Consider the following 19,508-nt stretch of genomic DNA (forward strand, 5'->3'; position numbering starts at 1 on the left):
CTACCAAATAAGGTAAATTTCGATGCACTTCAGGGCTTTGTCCCAAAACGGCCTTCGAGTCATACCAAACCCCAGTTCCAGGCTGCCAACAGGGCAGGCCAAACAGTCAACAAAGGCCATTTCCCAAGAGACCCCCTCCCTCCAGGAAGTTGGGACAATGACAAAGCCATATGTCACATGGGCTGCATATCTATCATTTCCAGAAATTTGGGGTGTGTTCAGCATGGGCACCAAGGCACCTCAGAGAGAGTTATCCCCTCCAAACCCATCGCCCACCCAAATTCCAGACCAAGCCCAGTCACTCCACAAATGCTGAGACATGTGTGAGAGCCCAAATACTACTTGCTTTGTCTCATTACTTAAGAAAAATAAAAATTTAAAAAGACATTTAGAGCTATATTATTAAATGGAGGAAAGACCACTAGAGAAATAAAAGATCTTCCTACTTTTTAAAAGCAAGAGCTTTGGTGCGCCTGGGTGGCTCAGTGGGTTAAGCATCCGACTCCTGATTTCAGCTCAGGTCTTGATCTCAGGGTCACGAGAATGAGCCCTTCGGCAGGTTCCGTGCTCAGCAGGGAGTCTGCTTGAGATTCTCTCTCCCTCTGCCTCCGTCCCCCCCACTCACAAGTGTGCACACGTGAGCACGAGCACACGCTCTCTCTCTCAAAATATATAAATAAAATCTTTAAAAATAAATAAAAGCAGGAGCTTCTCCTGTTTAGCTAGAATATGGGGCAATAAAGTAATTTAGGAAATTTAATTTTAAGTTCATGACCAAGTGCCTGTTCTGGGTCATGGCTGCCCTCCCCTGGGGCAGGAGAATGCTGGCAGGAAGGCAGGATGCACACTCACCTCGTGGGCCCAGGACCCTCACTTCCAGAGGGGCCAGGCCAGCCTTGCTGCTGTCCACTGTGAAAGACTGCAAGATGCGGGCTCGGACACCAGAGCCCAGCCCGGGGCCAGCAACCTTGACCTTGCTAGGGTCGACGACATCCTTCACAGGGACTCTGAAGGGGCTGCCTGGAAAAGAAGTCACAGGATTCTGAGCACAGCTCACCTAGCGACAGGTGACCTGCCGTGTGCACACCCAGGGGACCTCAGTCAGGGCCTCCTGTCTTGCTGTGCGTGCTCCCACGTGCACCCACCACGTGCAGGCATTGTGCCACATGCTGGGCCCAGAGTGCTACATGGCCCTGTAGGGACCCGAGTGCAGGAGAGGGGTAAGGCATTCAAGCAGCTATGATGCCACACGTAACAGATGCTGGGGCGTGTACAAGGCACGTAGAAGACAACGAATCTGGTCTTCAGGAGGCCAGAGGAAGCTTTTCAGGGACAGCTGAGCTGAGACAAGAGAGTGAGCCGACAGCACCTAGGGAAGCAGATGGAAAGGGGTTTCAAGCACAGTGATGGGCACGTGCAGAGGCCTGGAGGTGAGGGAGAAGACAGGCTGTTGAAGACGCTGAAGGAGGATGCTGAGGGGTGGAAGGAAGGAGTGCAGAGGGCTGTGGAGGTAGGGAGGCCTTCCAGTCCATAGCTAATATCCTCTCCACAAACGGCTCCTGAGGGCTTCCTGGAGTCCTCCCCCTACAACATAGCCCGCACCTTCCCACTACGAATGGCCTACTTGGTTCCCTGGCCATTGGGTGAAGCTTTGCTTTCTCCCTGTCAGCTGTGGTCCTCCTACATGGCTGACTCCATAGGTGACACTGGGGGCCTCTGACCCTTTGAAGGTATTGGTTTTAAAGACCAAGGAAACAGGGGCACCTGGGTGGCTCAGTCGGTTAAGCATCTGCCTTTGGCTTAGGTCATGATCCCAGAGTCCTGGAGTCAAGTCCTGCCCTGGGCTCGCTGCTCTGCAGGGAGTTTGCTGCTCCCTCTCTCTGTGTGCCCGCTCTCTCTCTCTCAAATAAATAAATAAAATCTTAAAAAAAAAAAACAAAAAACACCAAGGAAACAGAAAATGCTGTGTGATCAGGATTTGCAAGAGAAGCACTAAAGAGAAAAACTAGGGCTGAGCCAGGGTCCCTCAAGGGATTCTCCCACCAACGGGCACGAAGTAAGACCTCCGCAGAGGTGAGCCAGAAACAGGAGCCCCAGTGTCCCTGGCATTATGCCTCCTCGGGCTACCAAGTCCATCGCCAAGGGGCGACATGCATCTCTTGCTGTGTGCAGGGGTCCTCGTGCTCCCAAGGAGGCTGGCAAAATTCATGACTTCTAACTGCTACACAAACTCAGGTGTCTTCTGCTTTGCATTCCCCAAAATTGATCTGTTGTAGAATACGGCAGTAAATTAAAACAGCACACAGAGAACAGAGGCCTTGGCGTTGTAACGGTAGCTGGGTGCAACGGCATCCAGTTTTTCGGCAGACAGAAGTAAATGGTTGACCCTGGCAAAGACAAACACCAGCCTCCACAAAAGGAGCTTCGTTTCACAGAGAAACAGTTGAGAATTTCAGTGTCAGCAGGTGATGGCGATGGACTACCTCCGAGGCCAATCTCCAAGTCAGAGCTCCCCCTGGAAGGCGTCTGAACTTAGCATGAGAGCAGCCAAGAACTAACACGATAACTGCAGACCTAAGGTGGCAGATACTGCGCGTTCCCTGCCACCCCGTCCCGTGCCCCAGACAGACATCAAAAACCAACCACAGCAGCACTTCCTCCTGATGCACTTTTCCCAGGGGATCCACTTGATCTAAAAGCCACCACCAGCCGACCACAGCTGGCCCGCCAGAGGAAACCAACATGCCACAGCGGGGAGGACAGCATACCTTGTCAAAAATAACCCTACTAGGGCTTTGCACCAGAAACACTGGACTAATGTTGAACCAACGAAAATTCCCGTGAAAGCAAATGAGAAGCCAGCAGCTTGCCAAATGTTTCATAGCAACACCTCACGAGTTACCTTACTAAGAAGCCCATCGCTAAGACAACCGACCAACACTTCACTAAATAACTCTGCCTGGGGAAGGGCCTGGGACCTGGGACAAGCTGCCAGCTGGCTCTGAGCAGCAACAGAGAATCTGAAACATAAGGATGTACCGCCTACCTCTGATGAGAAAACCCCAAATGGGTCTCTCTTTATTGTAATTCTCAAAGATGGCCATCTGCTTCATGCTCCTGAGTCAGCCACAGGGGCCCAAACCCTCACCCTCTTCTGCAAGGGAATTCCAAAGCTGAAAGCGTCAGCCAGACCTTCCCAATGAAGTCAGAACAGCATTGTTGTCTCCACGACCAGGAGAGGCTCTTCTCCACTGCACCTGCCTGCTTGGAGCCACCACATCATCTCCCTCTTCCCCCTGTGGAACTGCCAAGCTCCCCCCAATACCCATGGCTCTGCCCTCTGTCACTGGGCCCTGTTCCTTCTTGGTGGCAGTAATCACGAGAAGTTGCATAAACACCAGACAGGAAGTTCCCGGAGCACAAGAGCTTTGACTATCTTGTCCATGGCTGAGTTCCCCTTGCCTTGGGCTGACAGGGACTTGAAAATCTACGATCAGCTGCAAAGACAAGTTGGAGGAGAAATTTACCAATTTAGTTTTTCTTAAACTTAAAGAAAGCCTTCAAAGAAAATCTAAGCCTTCATAAAATTAAGGCTTAAATGAATATCTGAATAGCATTAATTTGAGCTGGATGTCCGTGCTTTCTGACCAACGTGAGAGGAAGAGTGAGTCTATGAGCACATTTGCATGTAGTAAGGAGGAAATGTCTACAGATCCAGGAAAGTGTTTGGTCAATGCACACTCCAGCTTCTGGGAGTCAATCTAGAAACCCAAAAGCAAGCTCCTCAGGTCTGTTCCTTCCCCCTCAGGCTCATCCTGGCTTATGGCTTTCAGGGGAAGAATAACCCTGACCCATCCGAGGCTCTTCCTGCCCTGGGAGTCTTGGAGGGTGGGGTTCTGCCCTCTTTCTCACCATACCCAAGACAAGGCATAGGCTGACTTGGAGGCAGCCCCGAGGGTCCTTGTGTCCACAGTCATCTACCCATCTAGATGTGTGTTCAGTGGCAACTGTTTCATTAAATAAACAGAACCAGAACCCACGGAGATTCTAACCCCTGGAGCATGAAAGTTGGAGGGCCCTCTGCTACTTAACTCTCTATTTCTCCTTGTTTCAATCATCTACAGCAGTGGTTCTCAACTAGAGGTGATTCTGTCCCCAAGTGGACACCTGGCAATATCTAGAGACATTTTTGGTTGTCCTAAAATGAAGGGGGTGGTGGTGGAATGCTACTAAATACCTACAATGCATAGGACAACCCCCCTCCTCCAACAACAAAGAATTATCCCACCCAAAATATCAATGGTGCTGAGGATGACAAACCTTGATTTTGCTTTTGTTTTTTTAAAGATTTAATTTTTATGTAATCTCTACAGCCAGTGTGGGGCTTGAACGCACCACCCTGAGATTAAGAGTTGCGCACTCCACTGACTGAGCCAGCCAGGCGCCTGGTTTTACAGCAAGTGTATATATCACATTATGAAATAGAAAAGAAATTAATATATAAGAATTTGTGTTTGTGGGTCTCTTTCGGCTACCAGGACTGTCCATGAAAAGCAGAAAATAACACAACAGGTATCAGGTGAAGAAGAACCAACCAGAGAATAAAGTAGAGATTTTCACCTCTGGGGAAAAAAAAAAAAAATTCAGCTTTCCCTTAAATTAAGAACCGGATCCTCCAACATGTGAATGATTTCGACTCAAAATGCCAAGCCAGTGCGTTTTGCCAGGCTACCGGTCCTACTGGGCGTTGGGATATTCTTGGAGATGCAGCCATAAGGAAAGTTCTCCCTTTGCACCTACTGCAAATCTCAGACCCTCTTTCCCATTCAGAGACGAGCAAGACAACACCTGCTTTCATGCCAAATCCGTGTGTGATTCTTTGGGTAGCTTTCTGCGGGATCGCTTACCAGGGATGTGGGCTCCTCCGTATGTGATGTTAACGTCGTAGTCCCCTGGAGCGAAGGGGACGTACTCCGCACTACAGCTTCCATCTTTGTTGTCCCTGCAGTTGATCTTCGACTCGGACGGTCCCTCGACAGTGATGCCGAGCCCACCAATGCCTGCCCCTCTGGAAAGGGTGGAAAAGAGAGCAAAGTGGTCCAAGTGGTTCATGCTCATCTGGTTATTGCCAGAATTATTCAAAATCCCTCTATAAACAATCCCAGCTAAGCCAATCTGACTCAACTACAAAAGTTTCTCAACACTATAATAGAAAGACAGCTCTGACCCCTCCTTTCCAATGCTTATCCTTCACTGGTTTTTCACATCTAATTGCATCTGTGACCAATTCTAGTAGGACTACTTCTCTTATTTCACTTAACCATGAATGGGCTATGTTTCTGCATTATCAAGCTAAGGAGCTGCCATCTAGTTCTGGTTTGCTCAGCAATTTTATGACTGTAACCAATGGCTTTCTGGTACTTTTCGAGGTATACTTGGCCTCTCTCTGTAGCATAAGTCTCTACAAAAAGAAAACGCCTCAAATACCATGGGAAAAAAAAGGCTCTCAAAAGTTGGGAGACCAGGACACATATGCAGAATATGCCCATAAACTCCTTTAGAGGGGCGCCTGGGTGGCTCAGTCGGTTAAGTGTCTGCCTTTGGCTGGGGGTCGTGATCCCAGGGTCCTGGGATGGAGTCCCACATCGGGCTCCTTACTCAGCGGGGAGCCTGTTTCTCCCTCTGCGGGTCCCACCACTTGTGCACTCTCTCTCTCAAATAAATAAAATCTTAAAAACAAACAAACAAACAAACAAACAAAAAAACTCCTTTAGATATGGACACTAAGGAGGGCACATGATGTCATGAGCACTGGGTATTATATGGGATGGATGAATCACTAAACTCTACCTCTGAAACTAATACTACACTATATGTTAATTAATTGAATTTGAATAAAAAAGAAAAAAAGAAAGCAAGAAGGGAGAAAAATAAATAAACTACCTAGGGCTCCTCCTTTTAGAGTCAACACACAGATCCCAGAACCTTGCTCACCTGGTAACCACAGTGAAGACATTGGGTTTGTTGGTAAAGGCCTCTTTCAGTCCTGGTCCTTGTGCTTGAACCCGAGACGGCTGGCAGCCTTCGGTTACAGCCACTTTGAAGGGACTGTTTGGGATGGGTACATCATCGTATGTCAACTCCACTACGTGGAGACCTGTTCAACACGACAAACAGAAACGTATTTGCACAGGAGTCACCCACTTGTGGGAAATTGGACTCTGCTGTGGAGTTTCATCCAGCGCTCACGTCTACCTGCTCTCCCATTTATTGGAAACACGCAGGCTGAAGAAATAGTACAATATTGGTATGACCTGATTTTTTAAAATATAGCTGTTTATTTATGCTCTCTGTTCACTTGGCAGCCACATAGCCCTCCCTCCCCAACACATATATGCACAAGGCCTCTCGCCAAGCAAATATCACTAAGTCTATATTCAAGTTAGTCATCTTAAATGCACTATCCTTTTTTTTTTTTTTTTAAAGATTTTATTTATTTATTTGACAGAGAGAGACAGCCAGAGAGAGAGGGAACACAAGCAGGGGGAGTAGGAGAGGAAGAAGCAGGCTCCCAGCAGGAGCCTGACGTGGGGCTCCATCCCATAACACCAGGATCACGCCCTGAGCCGAAGGCAGATGCCCAACAACTGAGCCACCCAGGCGCCCCACTTATGCACTATCCTGATTTGGAAAAAACTTCCTCCAGTCATTAGCCAAGAGATAAAGGGAAATCCATGAAACAGAATATCCATGCACCTACATATGGATATATGAATATATCTACACCAGAATATTTATAGGAATCATATATCCAGGTAATGAGACTACATGATGCTGTTGTTTTTTTCTTTATCCTTTCATGATTTATCAAATTTTTAAGTAATTGTTAATATTCAAGGAAGAAATTGTGTAAAAAATTGATACAAATGGGCAATCAGCCATGACATCAGCCATCAGCTGCTCAGAGGGGCCTGAGGCTAACCCCGGCCTGGCTGTCACATGCCAGGACCAACACGTCAGGCACTGAGTGTATGGTGGCTCTGCTGGGGAGAGAGATTTCTGCATGTCCCTGTCACTCTGTCCATGCCTCTGCTGAGACAGGCTGGACACACAGGGCAGGAGGAGCACTAGTCACCAGCATAGCTCTGAATAACTGTCGTGTCCAAGGAGAAGTCAACTCACCTTTCTCGAAGGGTGTGTACTCCACCTGGTAGGTCCCGTCCGCATTGTCCCTGACGAAGCACTCGGTAGAGGCCCCTGAGGGGTTGGCAATGTGGGCTTTGATGTGGTCGCCCCCCACCTGGGTCAGGGGCCGTGAATCGACCGTGAAGTCAGTGGTGGCTTCACGAAACACATCTGCGGAGCAATCACACAGAGGAGAACGTCACCAACACCTGGGACCTCGGACCAAATCCAAGAACCAGGGTCCTCAGCACTTCAGGTACAGTATGTCTAAGTTCAGTGACAGCAGATGGCTGTTTTCTCTGACTTCCAAATCAAGAGTATTAATGACCACCTCCCCCCACCACCAGCCTGCCAAAGCTGCTTCTTCCCACGTGGCCTGTGGGAACCCCCATCCTGTGATAACACAACTCCTTGGCGTATTTTTTGGACAAAGGTGGGGCTCTAGGACAGGTTAAAGGGAAAAGAGATCTGTTCTGCAGCAAGTCTGGCATTACCACCACATTCTAAACCTTTTCTATTAGTGCCAAAAATGAAAGATCTTGAATTTCCATGTAAAAATCAAGATTTCTGGCTTTGCCAGAAAAATAGCAACATCTGCTGGCAGCGCTGGGCCCCATTCCCCCTAGAGAAACAAAGCGAGGGTCGAGCAGCAGAGAGCCACGTGCCCACCCCTTTGCTATGGTCCCTCTCTTCCTGGTGCCGAGACCACAGGACAGTGTTTTCTTATAACCCACCTGGCCCCCGTGGCCTTATCAGTTTGCAGCTCTACTCTGAGTTTCTGGTGAGCCCTAAGTCCCAAGTTGTTCTGCAGCCTCCCTCTTTTATTTATGAAACCCACCTTTTCCTTCTATTCCTGGCCCAAAGACTTTGACCCTGCTGGTGTCCACAGCCGGCTCCACCTTGACCCTGGTGGGGAAGTGGGGCACCAGCTCACCGCCATACTTCATGGTCAGGGTGTACATGCCAGCGGTCAGGGGCACGTAGGTCACCGCGTAAGTGCCGTCTTTGTTGTTTTCAATACAGACTTCGGCTTTCGCTCCCGAGTCTGAGATGGCTTCCAGGCCCAGGGCCCCGGGCCCTGCTTCTGAACAGTCAACACTCAGCAGCCCGGCTTCGCCCACCTTCCCATGCTGCAGACCCGGTCCTGAAGCCACGACTTTAGAGGGGTCGAAAGGCATTTCAATGTCGGCTTTGAAGGGAGAACCCGGTATGTGGACTTCTTCAAAGAGAATGTTGACAAAGTACTCCCCGGGCTTTGTGGGCAGGTAAGAGACGGAGCAGGTCCCATCACCATTGTCAGAGCACTCAATTTTGGCCTCGCACGGACCTTCCACGGTGAGGCCCAGACCTCCGGTGCCTGCTCCTTTGGTGTCGATGGTGAACTCAGCGGGCTTGCCCACGAGGCCACCTTCAAGGCCAGGACCATGGGCCTTCACCTAGTTGAACAGAGAATAAAAGTCACACTCTGCCTGATGTTGGCGTTGCTGCTCGGCCAGCCTGCACTCAGCGCCGGGCTGCCTCTCCGTCGAGGGGCCCTCCTCGCTGGGGCCTCCCTCGTGTCAGACAGACACTGAGTCGGAGCCATAGTGCAATCCAGGGTGCAAACAGCTACGAGAGGGAGACATGCCTGTGAGCCCAGTCCACACTGAAAGCCACAGCACTGAGGCGTGGCCCTCAGGAACACGGGGCATGACTTCCCGTCCTGCCATGCCCGGCATTTCAGAACCACAGGGCCAGAGGTGGAGACCTAACGTCTTGTCTCATGAACACACGCGGGCCTGAAGGCACATAGGATGGTTTTATGGACCTCCCTGCTGCTTTCACAGCTACACCTCTCTCAACAAATTCCCCATAATAAAGCATGACCCTGGGGTGGTGGGTATGTGTCATGATACGTTTGTCCAAACCCATAGAACGCACAGCACCCCGAGTGAACCCTCCTGGAAACTGTGTATTTGGGGTGAACAGGGTGTCAATACAGGTTCATCCACACGAACAAGTGCCCTGCTCTGCTGGGGGATGGTGATAATGGGGGGGCCCTGCCCGCGGGCACAGGGGGCAGGGGGGAATGTCTGTACCCGCCTCTCCATCTTTCTACGAACTGAAAACTGATCTAAAAAACTAAAGTCTAATACAAAAATTTAAAACCAAAGAAATAAACGAAACTGCTTTTACAAGAGGGGCGGGGACGGGCTTTTATGTCTGATTCAACAAGACCGTTTTATAGGATTCATGCCATTCAGACCACTAAAAATACTCTAAAACCCTTGATCCAGGGCTACTAGGAAGAAATGATAATGAGACTCATATTTTTATATTGAGGTATGTAGCTTCGGCAGGGTGAGGTCACCCCGCGTGCCGGACGCGGGGCTGAGGCCTCCACCGGCAGGATCTCATCTCACCCTTCCAGGCCCACCGTGACGCGAGTGCTGTTATTATGCTAACCAGTGAAGGGACAGAACTCAGGGACGAGGACTCCTTCACCCAAGACTCACCGCCAGAGAGCAAGAGGATGGGCAGTGGGGAGGACACCCAGCTGCTCAAGGGACCCCTCCAGCTGAATTGTAGGAGAGAAAACTACTGGCAGCCGTTGAGAATGGACTTTCCTCAGAAAATGATTTTCTACAGGTCCTGGTCAAGCAGGATTGGTGAAGGACTACAGTGTTATATTTGACAACAGGAGACAAGTGTCCGTACAGAAACGAAAGCTGACCTTGGTGGGATCTGGTGGCAACGAGGCCTCCACCGTGTAGGGGCTTCCAGGCACAGGGTGTCCATCGTAGGTGACGTCTACGGCATACAGCCCCTCCTCCCGAGGGATGAACTTGGCCGTGCTGCTCTCCCGGCCCACCACGGGTGCCACCATGCAAGGCACAACCTTCCTCGAGGGGCTCAGGATTGTCACATCCAGCTTCCCCTGACCTCCTGCCCCCTTCGTGTCGATGGCGAACTCCTGACCCTTCCCAACTTCAACTCCTGGAAAAAGGGGACACACCCAAGTGATGAGCTGGCCCTTTTCAGCAGCAAGAACGACTGAGAGCAGAACAATGAGGGTTCCCTGGACATGACGCATTACCAAGGGCGGATACCAAGGACAAGAAGCAAGACTGAGGCAGGATAATCAGCGTTTACCTGGCTAACAACCAGTACCAGGATAGCTACTAACTCTGATGATATTAATAGCAATGATGGCTGACACTTTACTGATACAATAATGATGGGTTAAAAACCAATAATGGTTGGTTACTTAATGACCGCACTTCATCCCCAGGCCTGAGTACAGCACATCACCTCCTTTAATTTTTACCACAACCCTATAGGGCATTTATTAGTTACCAAGGGCTTCAACAGATGGGAAAACCGAGGCTCCGAGGTTAAGGAATGTGTCCAGGATGCGTCCATACGCAGCAGACCACAAAGGTGGGACCCACGCGTAAATTTACTGGACCCCACAGTCTGCTCTGCCAACTAGTAAATTATAATCTGACACTGTTCTCCCTCCTTTGCTTACTTTTGGTGTTAACTTTATACCAAAACATTCCCATGAGCCAATGTTTTATTTACTAATTCTTGGCAGCAAATTTAAACCCACAGCCAACAAGGCAAAGGTCACAGAGCTGACCAACGCAGGGGCACCGAAGCGAGTCCGAAGAACCCACTCTCTGTACTGCACTGATATTTGAAAGGTCTCTGCAAAACAGGGCCACGGAAAACCCATGTGTTGTATTTGACAAAAAAAGGGAAAGGACTTTGAACCAAAATGACAGCACTGGAAGCATATAGGGCTCCCCCCTACAAGCCAGGGAAATCCTGACTCCAGAGCAGTACAGGGCCTCCGAAACACAAGCAGGGAGGCCTCGGAGCACCATGGCCCAAAGGCTTTTCCTAATCAGCATTGTGCTTTTCCTGGTCTGGAACTGAAGCCTTCGCTGTCTTAGAGGAAGCAGCAGTAAGGAGACACATGAAAGGACTGGCCAGTGACTTTCATATGCTCGGAGCTGGCTGCCCTCCAGGGACAGCTTCAGAGAGCCCATAGCTGGGAGGTGGCCTCATTCACAACTTGTGTGTTTGAGTCACAGGTCAGTGAAGGTGCTCATCGATGGTCCACTGAGACCAAAGAGGCCTGCGCGGGGGGTATGCGCTGAGCCCTGCATGACCCTGAATCAGGTGAATGTGTGCCACGGAGGTGTGGCCGGGTTTCGGCCGCATGGCAGCTTGTGCCAACAAGGGGACATAGGTGTGAATGTTCTCCAAGATGCACTGCTCATGTGCTCCTGTCAAAAGGCAGGCAGCAGACACACGGGTATAGCGGCATGACTTTAATGCAAAATGAACATTGCCAAATGTCTGCTGTGGGTGCGTATGCACGTACAGAGGTAGAGAGGAGGTCTGGAAGGATAGAAACCGAGCAGATAACTTTGATTCACCCTAGGAAGAATAAGAGGTGAGGGAGAGAGTGGAGTTTGCTCTCAACGGTGGTGTTTTTTAAGAAGAAAATGGATTTATGCAAGAAGAGAACTTTATGATTACGTGTTGAACTTCGGAAGCTGAGTGATCAGTACATCAGTGTTCATATTCTACTACCGTCTTTACTTTCCTACGTTTGGAATTTTCCCTAATACAACAAATGAAAACATTTTAAAATAAATGAGATGAGCTTATACTAACAAGATACCTACCAAGCTAAAATATGGGGGTAGGGGTGGGGGTTGCATCAGAGTCGCGGTTTCTGAGTGCCAGGGGGTTGGCTTTTAAGCTCGACTGTCCACCCTCATGTGGCTCCTGTGGCCAAGGACAGCTAGCACGGTACAAAGTCACCAGAAGGCAACACGTCCCAACTTCCCTTTGCAATGAAAACATCCAGCTGCGATGCCAGCAGTTACTGAGGGTTGACGACGTGCCAGCCCCTGAATTATGAGCTCATTTACCTTTCAAAATATTCCCATGAATGTCAGTGTTCTTGACCACCCCTCCCCCACTGTCCAAATGAGGAGACAGAGGTTCAGGGAGGTTAAGCGCATATAGGGTCACAGGGCGACCCCCGCTGCGTGGCTCCAGTTCACACCCACGTCTGTCCTACTGCAAGATCTCTTAAGGCAGAGTTTGCTTCCCTGCAAATTGTCTTTGAAAGAAATCTAACTGGCAGCCCCGGTGGGTGGTCTTCAGTGACCCATCTCCCCGCATCCACACACTTACTGTTTTCCAGCCCATTAATTTTGATCTTGCTCAGATCCAGCGGAGCGGCCACGCCCACGGTGAAAGGGCTTTTAGGGATGGGGTCGCCTCCATACGTCACCAGCACCTGCATGCTGCCCTGGAACGAGAGGAAACAAGTGCACCTTTAGGCACCAACATCTAACTTGCTGTTTATCTTTATTTTATTTTTTTTTTTAAAGATTTTATTTATTTATTTGTCAGAGAGAGAGAGCACAAGCAGGGGGAGCAGCAGGCAGAGGGAGAAGCAGGCTCCCTGCAGAGCAAGGAGCCTGATGTGGGCCTCGATCCCAGAACCCTGGGATCTTGACCTGAGCCAAAGGCAGCCGCTTAACCAACTGAGCCACCCAGGTGCCCCCGTAACTTGTTGTTTAAACCTGCCTTCCAGATCTTTCATTCTTCCAGAGACACGGGGCACTTGACACCAGCAGATTTAGAGACACCATAGACATAAGACATCTCTAAGCTTCTGGCCCCGTGGCACAAACAACCGAGAAGTTAGATAAAACCAGAGCAGCGAAGAACAGCAGGGGCGACTTAATAAGCATACTGTACGCTACGCTTTTAACCATTTCCTTGACTCGATCTGCAAACAGTCTGATGAGGTGGTTCCCACTGTCGTCCCCGTTTTTCCAGGAAAGGAAACTACAGCTCAGTGAGGTAGAGTCACTTGCCCCAAATCCCAGGCCTGGTAAGTGTGAGAGCTGGACCTCATGGCCACGGCGCCCAGACCCGCGTCCCAGCTGCTCAGTCACGCTACCTCCTGCCCAGCACACACCTGACCCCGGCCATGGGCAAAGCTGCTGGCTCCGGGAGCCTCTCCCTGAACAAATCCAGCTCTTTCTTCGTCTCAGAAATCAATTTCAGGCCACTAGACTGTGAGAGGGATTTGCACACTAGTGCAGCCTCCAAACTCCCACATGTATGTCAAGGAAAGAAAGGCTGCAAGTGTGAAGGGAATCCGGCCTGTGGGTTTGGCAGGCCCCGTGTTCGCAGCCCCGGGGGCCATGGGAGCGCGGTATGCGGTTCTCCTCCGCCGGTCCCGGCCCACTCCCTGCTGGCTTCCCCTCTCCCGTCGGCTAAGCAACCCCTCTGCCAAACCCAGGCTCCAAGAAAGCCCACGACCGTCTCAGTAGACAAAGCCCTCCCTCACCTCAAACACCCCGGGCATAACGTAAAAGGCCGTGGCGGGAGAGATGATGCCCCCCAAGAACCCAGGGGGGGCTCACCAGAATTCAGGCTCTACTGAAAGCTGTCAGCGATCAAGTGTTAAATGGGTGTAGCTTTTGGCCCACATATATTTTCTCACAATGCTTTTCATAATAAAAAAGGGGGGCAAAGCCAAGAAAAAAATTGGTCGCATCAATGAAGAAGGGAGGACTGATTCTCCAGGATTTATTGGCACTGCACACAAACCCACTGGCCCCCTGCCTCGAGGGTGTGACTTTTCATGGTAGAATGTGCACGGGTCGGATCCAAAAGAGCTGAGAGCCAGCCCAGGACAGAACAGGTCTCCTCTTTGTAGTAAGAAGTCAGGGAGTGACTTGTGGCTTCAGCTACCATGGCATTCCCCTCATGCCAGCTCTTCCCAAGCTTCAATTTGCCCGCAAGCCCCTAACTCCTTGAGGGAGAGGCCTCATGGCTGACACTGGGTCATGGAAAAACCTTCTCCACCAGCCCTGGAAGTCTTCTGATTGCGTCTCCGGAGGGCCACAGGAGAGGGAAAAGTCCTCTTTCAGTTTTAAGTCTATCCATCCCATAAAAGAAAGTATGTTCTCATTACCAGTCATAAAAAAAGCAAAACAAAAACCCAGAGAGAGGAAATGAACACTACCTCAAATAACCTAATAAGGGGGAGGAAGAAATCTTAAGGGACTTACACCTGCAATGGCCTATAGCACTTTAAGGTTTCCTCTGGGGCCCCGCTAAGGAACGGACTGTGCTTTTCCCCCAGAGGGGGAGGGGGAATGACATCAGGAATGTCTGAACAGACTACTGGTGCATTTCACGACCTTGCTGACTGCAGGACAGTTTTATTCTCTCCCCTCTGCGCCTCTGAGACCTTAATCCCACCCTGTACAACACACGAACATAGACTCCGACCCAAGAGCTCAGGCGAGGACAGGATCAAGTGAGCTACCCACAGTCCCCTCCTCCAGAGATCCCCGGGACAGGCAGGGAGGCTCAGTGAACCCACAGGGTCTCCTCGAGGCACCCCCAGGAAGTATGTGGGGTTTTCGATTCCCAGTGGCTTCTGACCTGGCGGGTCATGGAGCTGCTGCCATCAGCTTCTCAAAGCACTCGCTCAGTATGAGGACATATGGGGTGAGAAACCCAAGTCTGTTGAGGTCATGGACAGCCGAGAGCACAGAAGGCAAAATCCTTGGAAGAATATGGCACTGTGTGATCTCCCTTCCATAAAATCAAGCCTTTGTCTGACCTTTGGGAGGATCCTCAAGCCCCAACCCAACCAGTGACACTCCACCAAGGCAAAAAGAGCTCTGACCACTGCCTTCCAACAAGACCATGACTGGTCCACCGCAGGTCAGCAGGCATCTTCAAGCTGTGGCCCAGAGACCCCGCAGGGGACAGCTCCTCACACAGCATGGTCTGTATTCTGAGGGCAACACGCTCCCCCTGGGCCAGGACCCACCACTGTCTCTCCACACACACTAAACAACTACGTTTCCGGATCGTTCCAGCCTGTTATTCCCTAAAACCACCACGAGAAGGTGCACCTCTGGGCATCCCCTCAAAGTACGCTCCCTGCCTCCATGTTGGGCACGGCCTTCTGGGCTGACCCAGGCCTCTTAACCACATCCATGGGCACAGCTCAAAAGGCAAGCTTATTTAACCCAATCTTGAGCAGTATGCCGCTCTTTAGAAAAGACAGATCAAAGGTGGATGAGGACGTGTTGGCCCCACTGTCCCTACAAAGTTCTTCTCTTGTCTCTGCTTGTGCGTAGAGGCTCAACTTTGTGTATTCATGCTTTAAGCCACAAATCCAAGTGGAGAACCTACAGCATCAGGCCTGTGCTCAAGACCGGGGATGGAAAGATATATATGACATACACATACAGGACATGGTATCCCATCCTCGGGGAACTCGCAGTCCAAGAGAAGAAATTCAATCTGTTTTCTTTGCCAGAGAAATATGCAGAACTCCAAGTTGCCCAAAAAATGAAACCGTAAACCATGTTCTAAACACTAAACAAGAAGGACCAGAGAGGCACCATACGAGCCATTCACACTGGAGGCAGGCACTGACACCAAGACTGCCAGGCTCCCTGGACATATGACACACAGCATTTGAGCAAAGCCCCAGGTGGCCACTGAGCCTGCTGACAAACCTGCTGCTCTCCAAGAAATGGATGAACTTGACCTTGGGGTGACTTCGAAGTAAGACACCTCCCTCTCTAGTCCACCTCTGCCCCCAAATGGCGGCTGGGGTGTCCAGGGCAACACGTTCTAAAGCCCTTTCTACAGGTCCAGGTCAAAACCTGACTCTGTCTTAATGTCTGCAACTTACTTTCTAGTGGTTCAACCAAAACCCAAAAAGGTTTATAGACATAGGACAAAGCAAGATGTTTTTAGAAGAGTCTAAGACTTTGTGACCTCGACCAGTGTGCATGGCCATGCTTTCTGGTAACTTTTCCTAAGGAATGGGGAGAACTGGCAACAAGGATGATGTCAAGCTTGTGCCCCCAATAGTGAGGCTCCTGCCAGCCCTCTGAAGCATCAGCAAGAAAATAATTACCCACTAGCATTGAGTATTCTGATGAGAAAGAGTATCATACCTACAAAAGTATTTTTACCATCACTAATAATGAACCCCTCGTTAAGGTAAGAACAAAAACCACAGGAAGAAGCACATCTGGATATATGAGGCCACAGCTGTACTGTGGCATACAAGAACTCACCCCGGAGAACCTCACCCACCTCCAAAGAGTCCATCTCCAAGGACATGTAGCCCCCAGTGCAAGGGGACACCTGCACCGGACCCCTCGTTCCTTCCCACTAGACTCTGGGCAGCTCCTCATTGAGGGCCAGGCAGGAGTGATGCTTCTCTCGTGGTGTTCTACAGAAAGCATCCCCCCTGTTCTCGCACAAAGGTACCTCACACCAGGGGGACTATTTTCCTCAGGAAAGAAGAAATCTGAGAGGTTTGGAATGACTCTGTAGAACGCTATGCGTAAAAAAAAGTAAAATCCAGGCTTTTCTTCTGGGTTATCTGCTCTCACACCCCAGAGGTGTGGCATGAAGCAAAACTCAATTTTGAACAAATTAACGTGAATTCATATAGAAAAGTCATTTTTTAGGTGCTTCTTGCCTAAAATAATCAAGAGCAAAATGGCCTGGATCATAAGATCCTGTCTGTGTTCCTGACTTTGTAAAAGGGGACAATCTGAGGCCCTAGATGGTATTTCGGGCCTAAGGGCTGAACTGGCTTTTTGAGCCCGATCTCCACTGAGCAGAGAGCCTGATGTGGGGCTCGATCCCGGGACCCTATGATCATGACCTGAGCCGAAGCCAGGCACTCTTAACTGACTGAGCCACCCAGGCGCCCCTGAACTGGCTTTTTGAGGAGACCCACTCCACCACCTTGTAAAAAGGGCCAGCAAGAAAACAACAAAGGTGCTGCCCTTCCTCCCCTGTGAGTAATTAAGAAAAGACTGAATGAAGGGCAGCTGGTAAGGATGGGAGAGTGCGTGGAGTAAGAGGAAGATACTAGGTCCTGAATTTCAAGAGCTCACTGTTCCTGCTAAAACCCAAAATAGAAGTGGGAGATTGGGATGGGGAGAGACGGGCTAGCCTCCTGCTTCTTCTCAGGGAAACCTTCAGGCTCTCCTTACAGAACCAACCAGGCCTCTTGCCAGCCCTCCCAGAGATGCTCAGAATGATAGGCATGAAGAGCTGTTGCCCACACAGGAGCACCTCGGCAGAACACAGATCACAGCCTTGGTGTCCTAAGGGCCAGTGCAGCACCGAGGGGGAAGCGGCCAGTGGACAGGGCAATGGGAAGGACCCTACCTGCTGGGTGGGTGTGTATTTAACGGTGTGGGAGTAGTCGTAATTGTCAATGATGTCCAAGTCCTTCACGGCATCTCCAGGGAGGGGGCCGCTGAACTGCACGTTCAGCGGGGCTTTTCCGGCCCCTTTGGTGTAGACCGTGAAGTGGGTTGGTTTCCCGTTTTCCACGCCTGGAAGGACAGATTGTGAAGTGAGGAGACAGGCCTGGCTGGAGTGGTTTCACTCTTACAACCAGTCTGACGGGTTCATCAGCACCAGCTCTAGGAAGGCAGTCGGCGACAGGGGCTGGTGCTCGGGAGCACTGCCAACAGCTCGGGCAGCAGCACTGCCCCTGCTGAATGGGAGCCCCAAAAGAACACCTGCCTTGGGTGGAGATGAGTCCCTCAAGGTCCCCGGACCAAACATGCCCATGGTCACTGGCCCTCAGAAGGCCTCCGGGATGGCCTTTCACGCATGCTCTCTTACCTGCTTTGCTGAGCCCCGGGCCTTCTGCCTTCACTTTGCTGGCGTCATGGGAAGGGTCAACTTTCACTCTGAAAGGGCTGGCGGGGATTTCCTGTTGGGGGGGGGGGGACACTATCTCAGTAGGAAAGCCCCTGAACCGTCTGCCAGAGCTTAGCCTTCTGCCCAATGCAAAGGGGGAGACCTCTGTGACTCTAGCAGGTGGCAGGCAAACTTCTGTCCCCATGGGTCAAGTCTTTGTACTCTAGCCTCAGGTAGGGGTCACCAAGGGTCACTTACAAATGCCTGGGACCCCTCCATCACAGGCTTTGACCTGCTTACTGCACAGCTGAAAGAAGGTTTCCTACAAATGAATCTGAAAACTCTGAGCCTTTAACACTGAAGGTTGAGTACTCAGGATGCAAATGATCCTACCAAGAATAAAACCCAAAATGACAATAACATATAGGGTTGGGGGAAAGGACACATCCTCAGGTACAGCTCGGAGCTAAGGTTTGGGGAATTCGAGGAACTGATCAGAAACAGAAGGATTATAATTCTTCACAAAGAATGGTGCAGATTATGAGAATAAAGGCAGAAGAGGTTAACTGGATGAAGTCAACTCAACACCGACACCTTCAGGCACAGAACTTTCTCCTGAGATTCCTATTCTTATGTGAGGTTAATTGGAATCACCAGGATTCCACTGTTTCCCATTTTAGGTACCGCTTGCCTTATCCTCACCTCTCACACCTAAATATGAACTAATTGGAATGTTCAAAGCTCCTCTCCCTCTCCCTATAAAAGTTTAAGGGCCAAGGCCAAAGCCATTGCTTCAAAGCAGTCGAAGTAGAACACGTCTAGAAGTTCATTATGTTTCAATCAAAAACTTGACGAATGTTTATAATAAATCAGTCTCCTTCCAGAGCCCTCCAATAACCGCTGAATACACTGTGCCTCACTTTTGTTAGAAAATGGCAATAATTTAGTTCTGGGTGCTTTTTCGTTTTTTGGGGTTTTTTTCCCCCCTCATGGTTTTCAGGAACCAGAGAGGACAACCTGAGCAGAATTCTCAAGATGCTGCCCTATCGCTAAAAAAAACAAAACAAAAAGGAAATATGCACACAGGTGGTCAGAAAGAACCCAGGCCCAAACACACCTGAGATGCAAAGAGAACTTTGATAGTGTATCGCCCGGCGGCAGGAGGCACATATTTGACCGTAAACGTGTCGTTGGCGTTGTGAATAATGTCAAAGTCCACGTCTTCCTCATCCTCACTTAACACCCGGGCATCACATTTAATGCCAACGCTGACATCACCTGGAACAGACCAGCTTATGAGCGCACCAGTGTACAAGAAACAGCATGTCCCATGCAATCGCTTCCAGCTCAGCTCAGCTAACACCCCAAAAAAGCAGTTGGGAAGTTTCCAGTAACAAGCCTGACAAAGGGATGGTGCTAAGTCAGGGCTTTGGAGGATTAGCAAAGATCACCAAGGAACTGCCACAGACGCTCATTAGATGAACAATTACCTATTCAGGTGCACTACTTTCTGGCTCAAAGTTCACTGCTCTTCCAACGCTACGAGAAGAACATTCTTCCTCGAGGAGTAGCAATTACCGCACTGGGGGAAGCCC

The 19,508-nt window shown here is 50.2% G+C and overlaps 1 protein-coding gene across 2 annotated transcripts in view; it reads right to left on the reverse strand.

The window, feature by feature from the left end:
• Nucleotides 1-19,508, reverse strand: part of FLNB (filamin B) — a 139,413-nt gene that overhangs the window by 36,627 nt on the left and 83,278 nt on the right. For both annotated transcript variants that reach the window (XM_008703082.2, XM_008703081.2), the window contains exons 16-25: nt 19,031-19,191; nt 17,896-17,986; nt 17,431-17,600; nt 12,382-12,499; nt 9,899-10,161; nt 8,024-8,621; nt 7,183-7,356; nt 5,995-6,157; nt 4,908-5,068; nt 853-1,020 (exon numbers count right to left, since the gene is read on the reverse strand). In XM_008703082.2, coding sequence (XP_008701304.2) covers nt 853-1,020; nt 4,908-5,068; nt 5,995-6,157; nt 7,183-7,356; nt 8,024-8,621; nt 9,899-10,161; nt 12,382-12,499; nt 17,431-17,600; nt 17,896-17,986; nt 19,031-19,191 — 2,067 coding nt within the window. The remainder of the gene's footprint in view (nt 1-852; nt 1,021-4,907; nt 5,069-5,994; nt 6,158-7,182; nt 7,357-8,023; nt 8,622-9,898; nt 10,162-12,381; nt 12,500-17,430; nt 17,601-17,895; nt 17,987-19,030; nt 19,192-19,508) is intronic.

The sequence above is a fragment of the Ursus maritimus genome, unplaced genomic scaffold (genome assembly GCF_017311325.1).
Source record: "Ursus maritimus isolate PB19 unplaced genomic scaffold, ASM1731132v1 scaffold_14, whole genome shotgun sequence".
NCBI classification, from domain to species: Eukaryota; Metazoa; Chordata; class Mammalia; order Carnivora; family Ursidae; genus Ursus; species Ursus maritimus.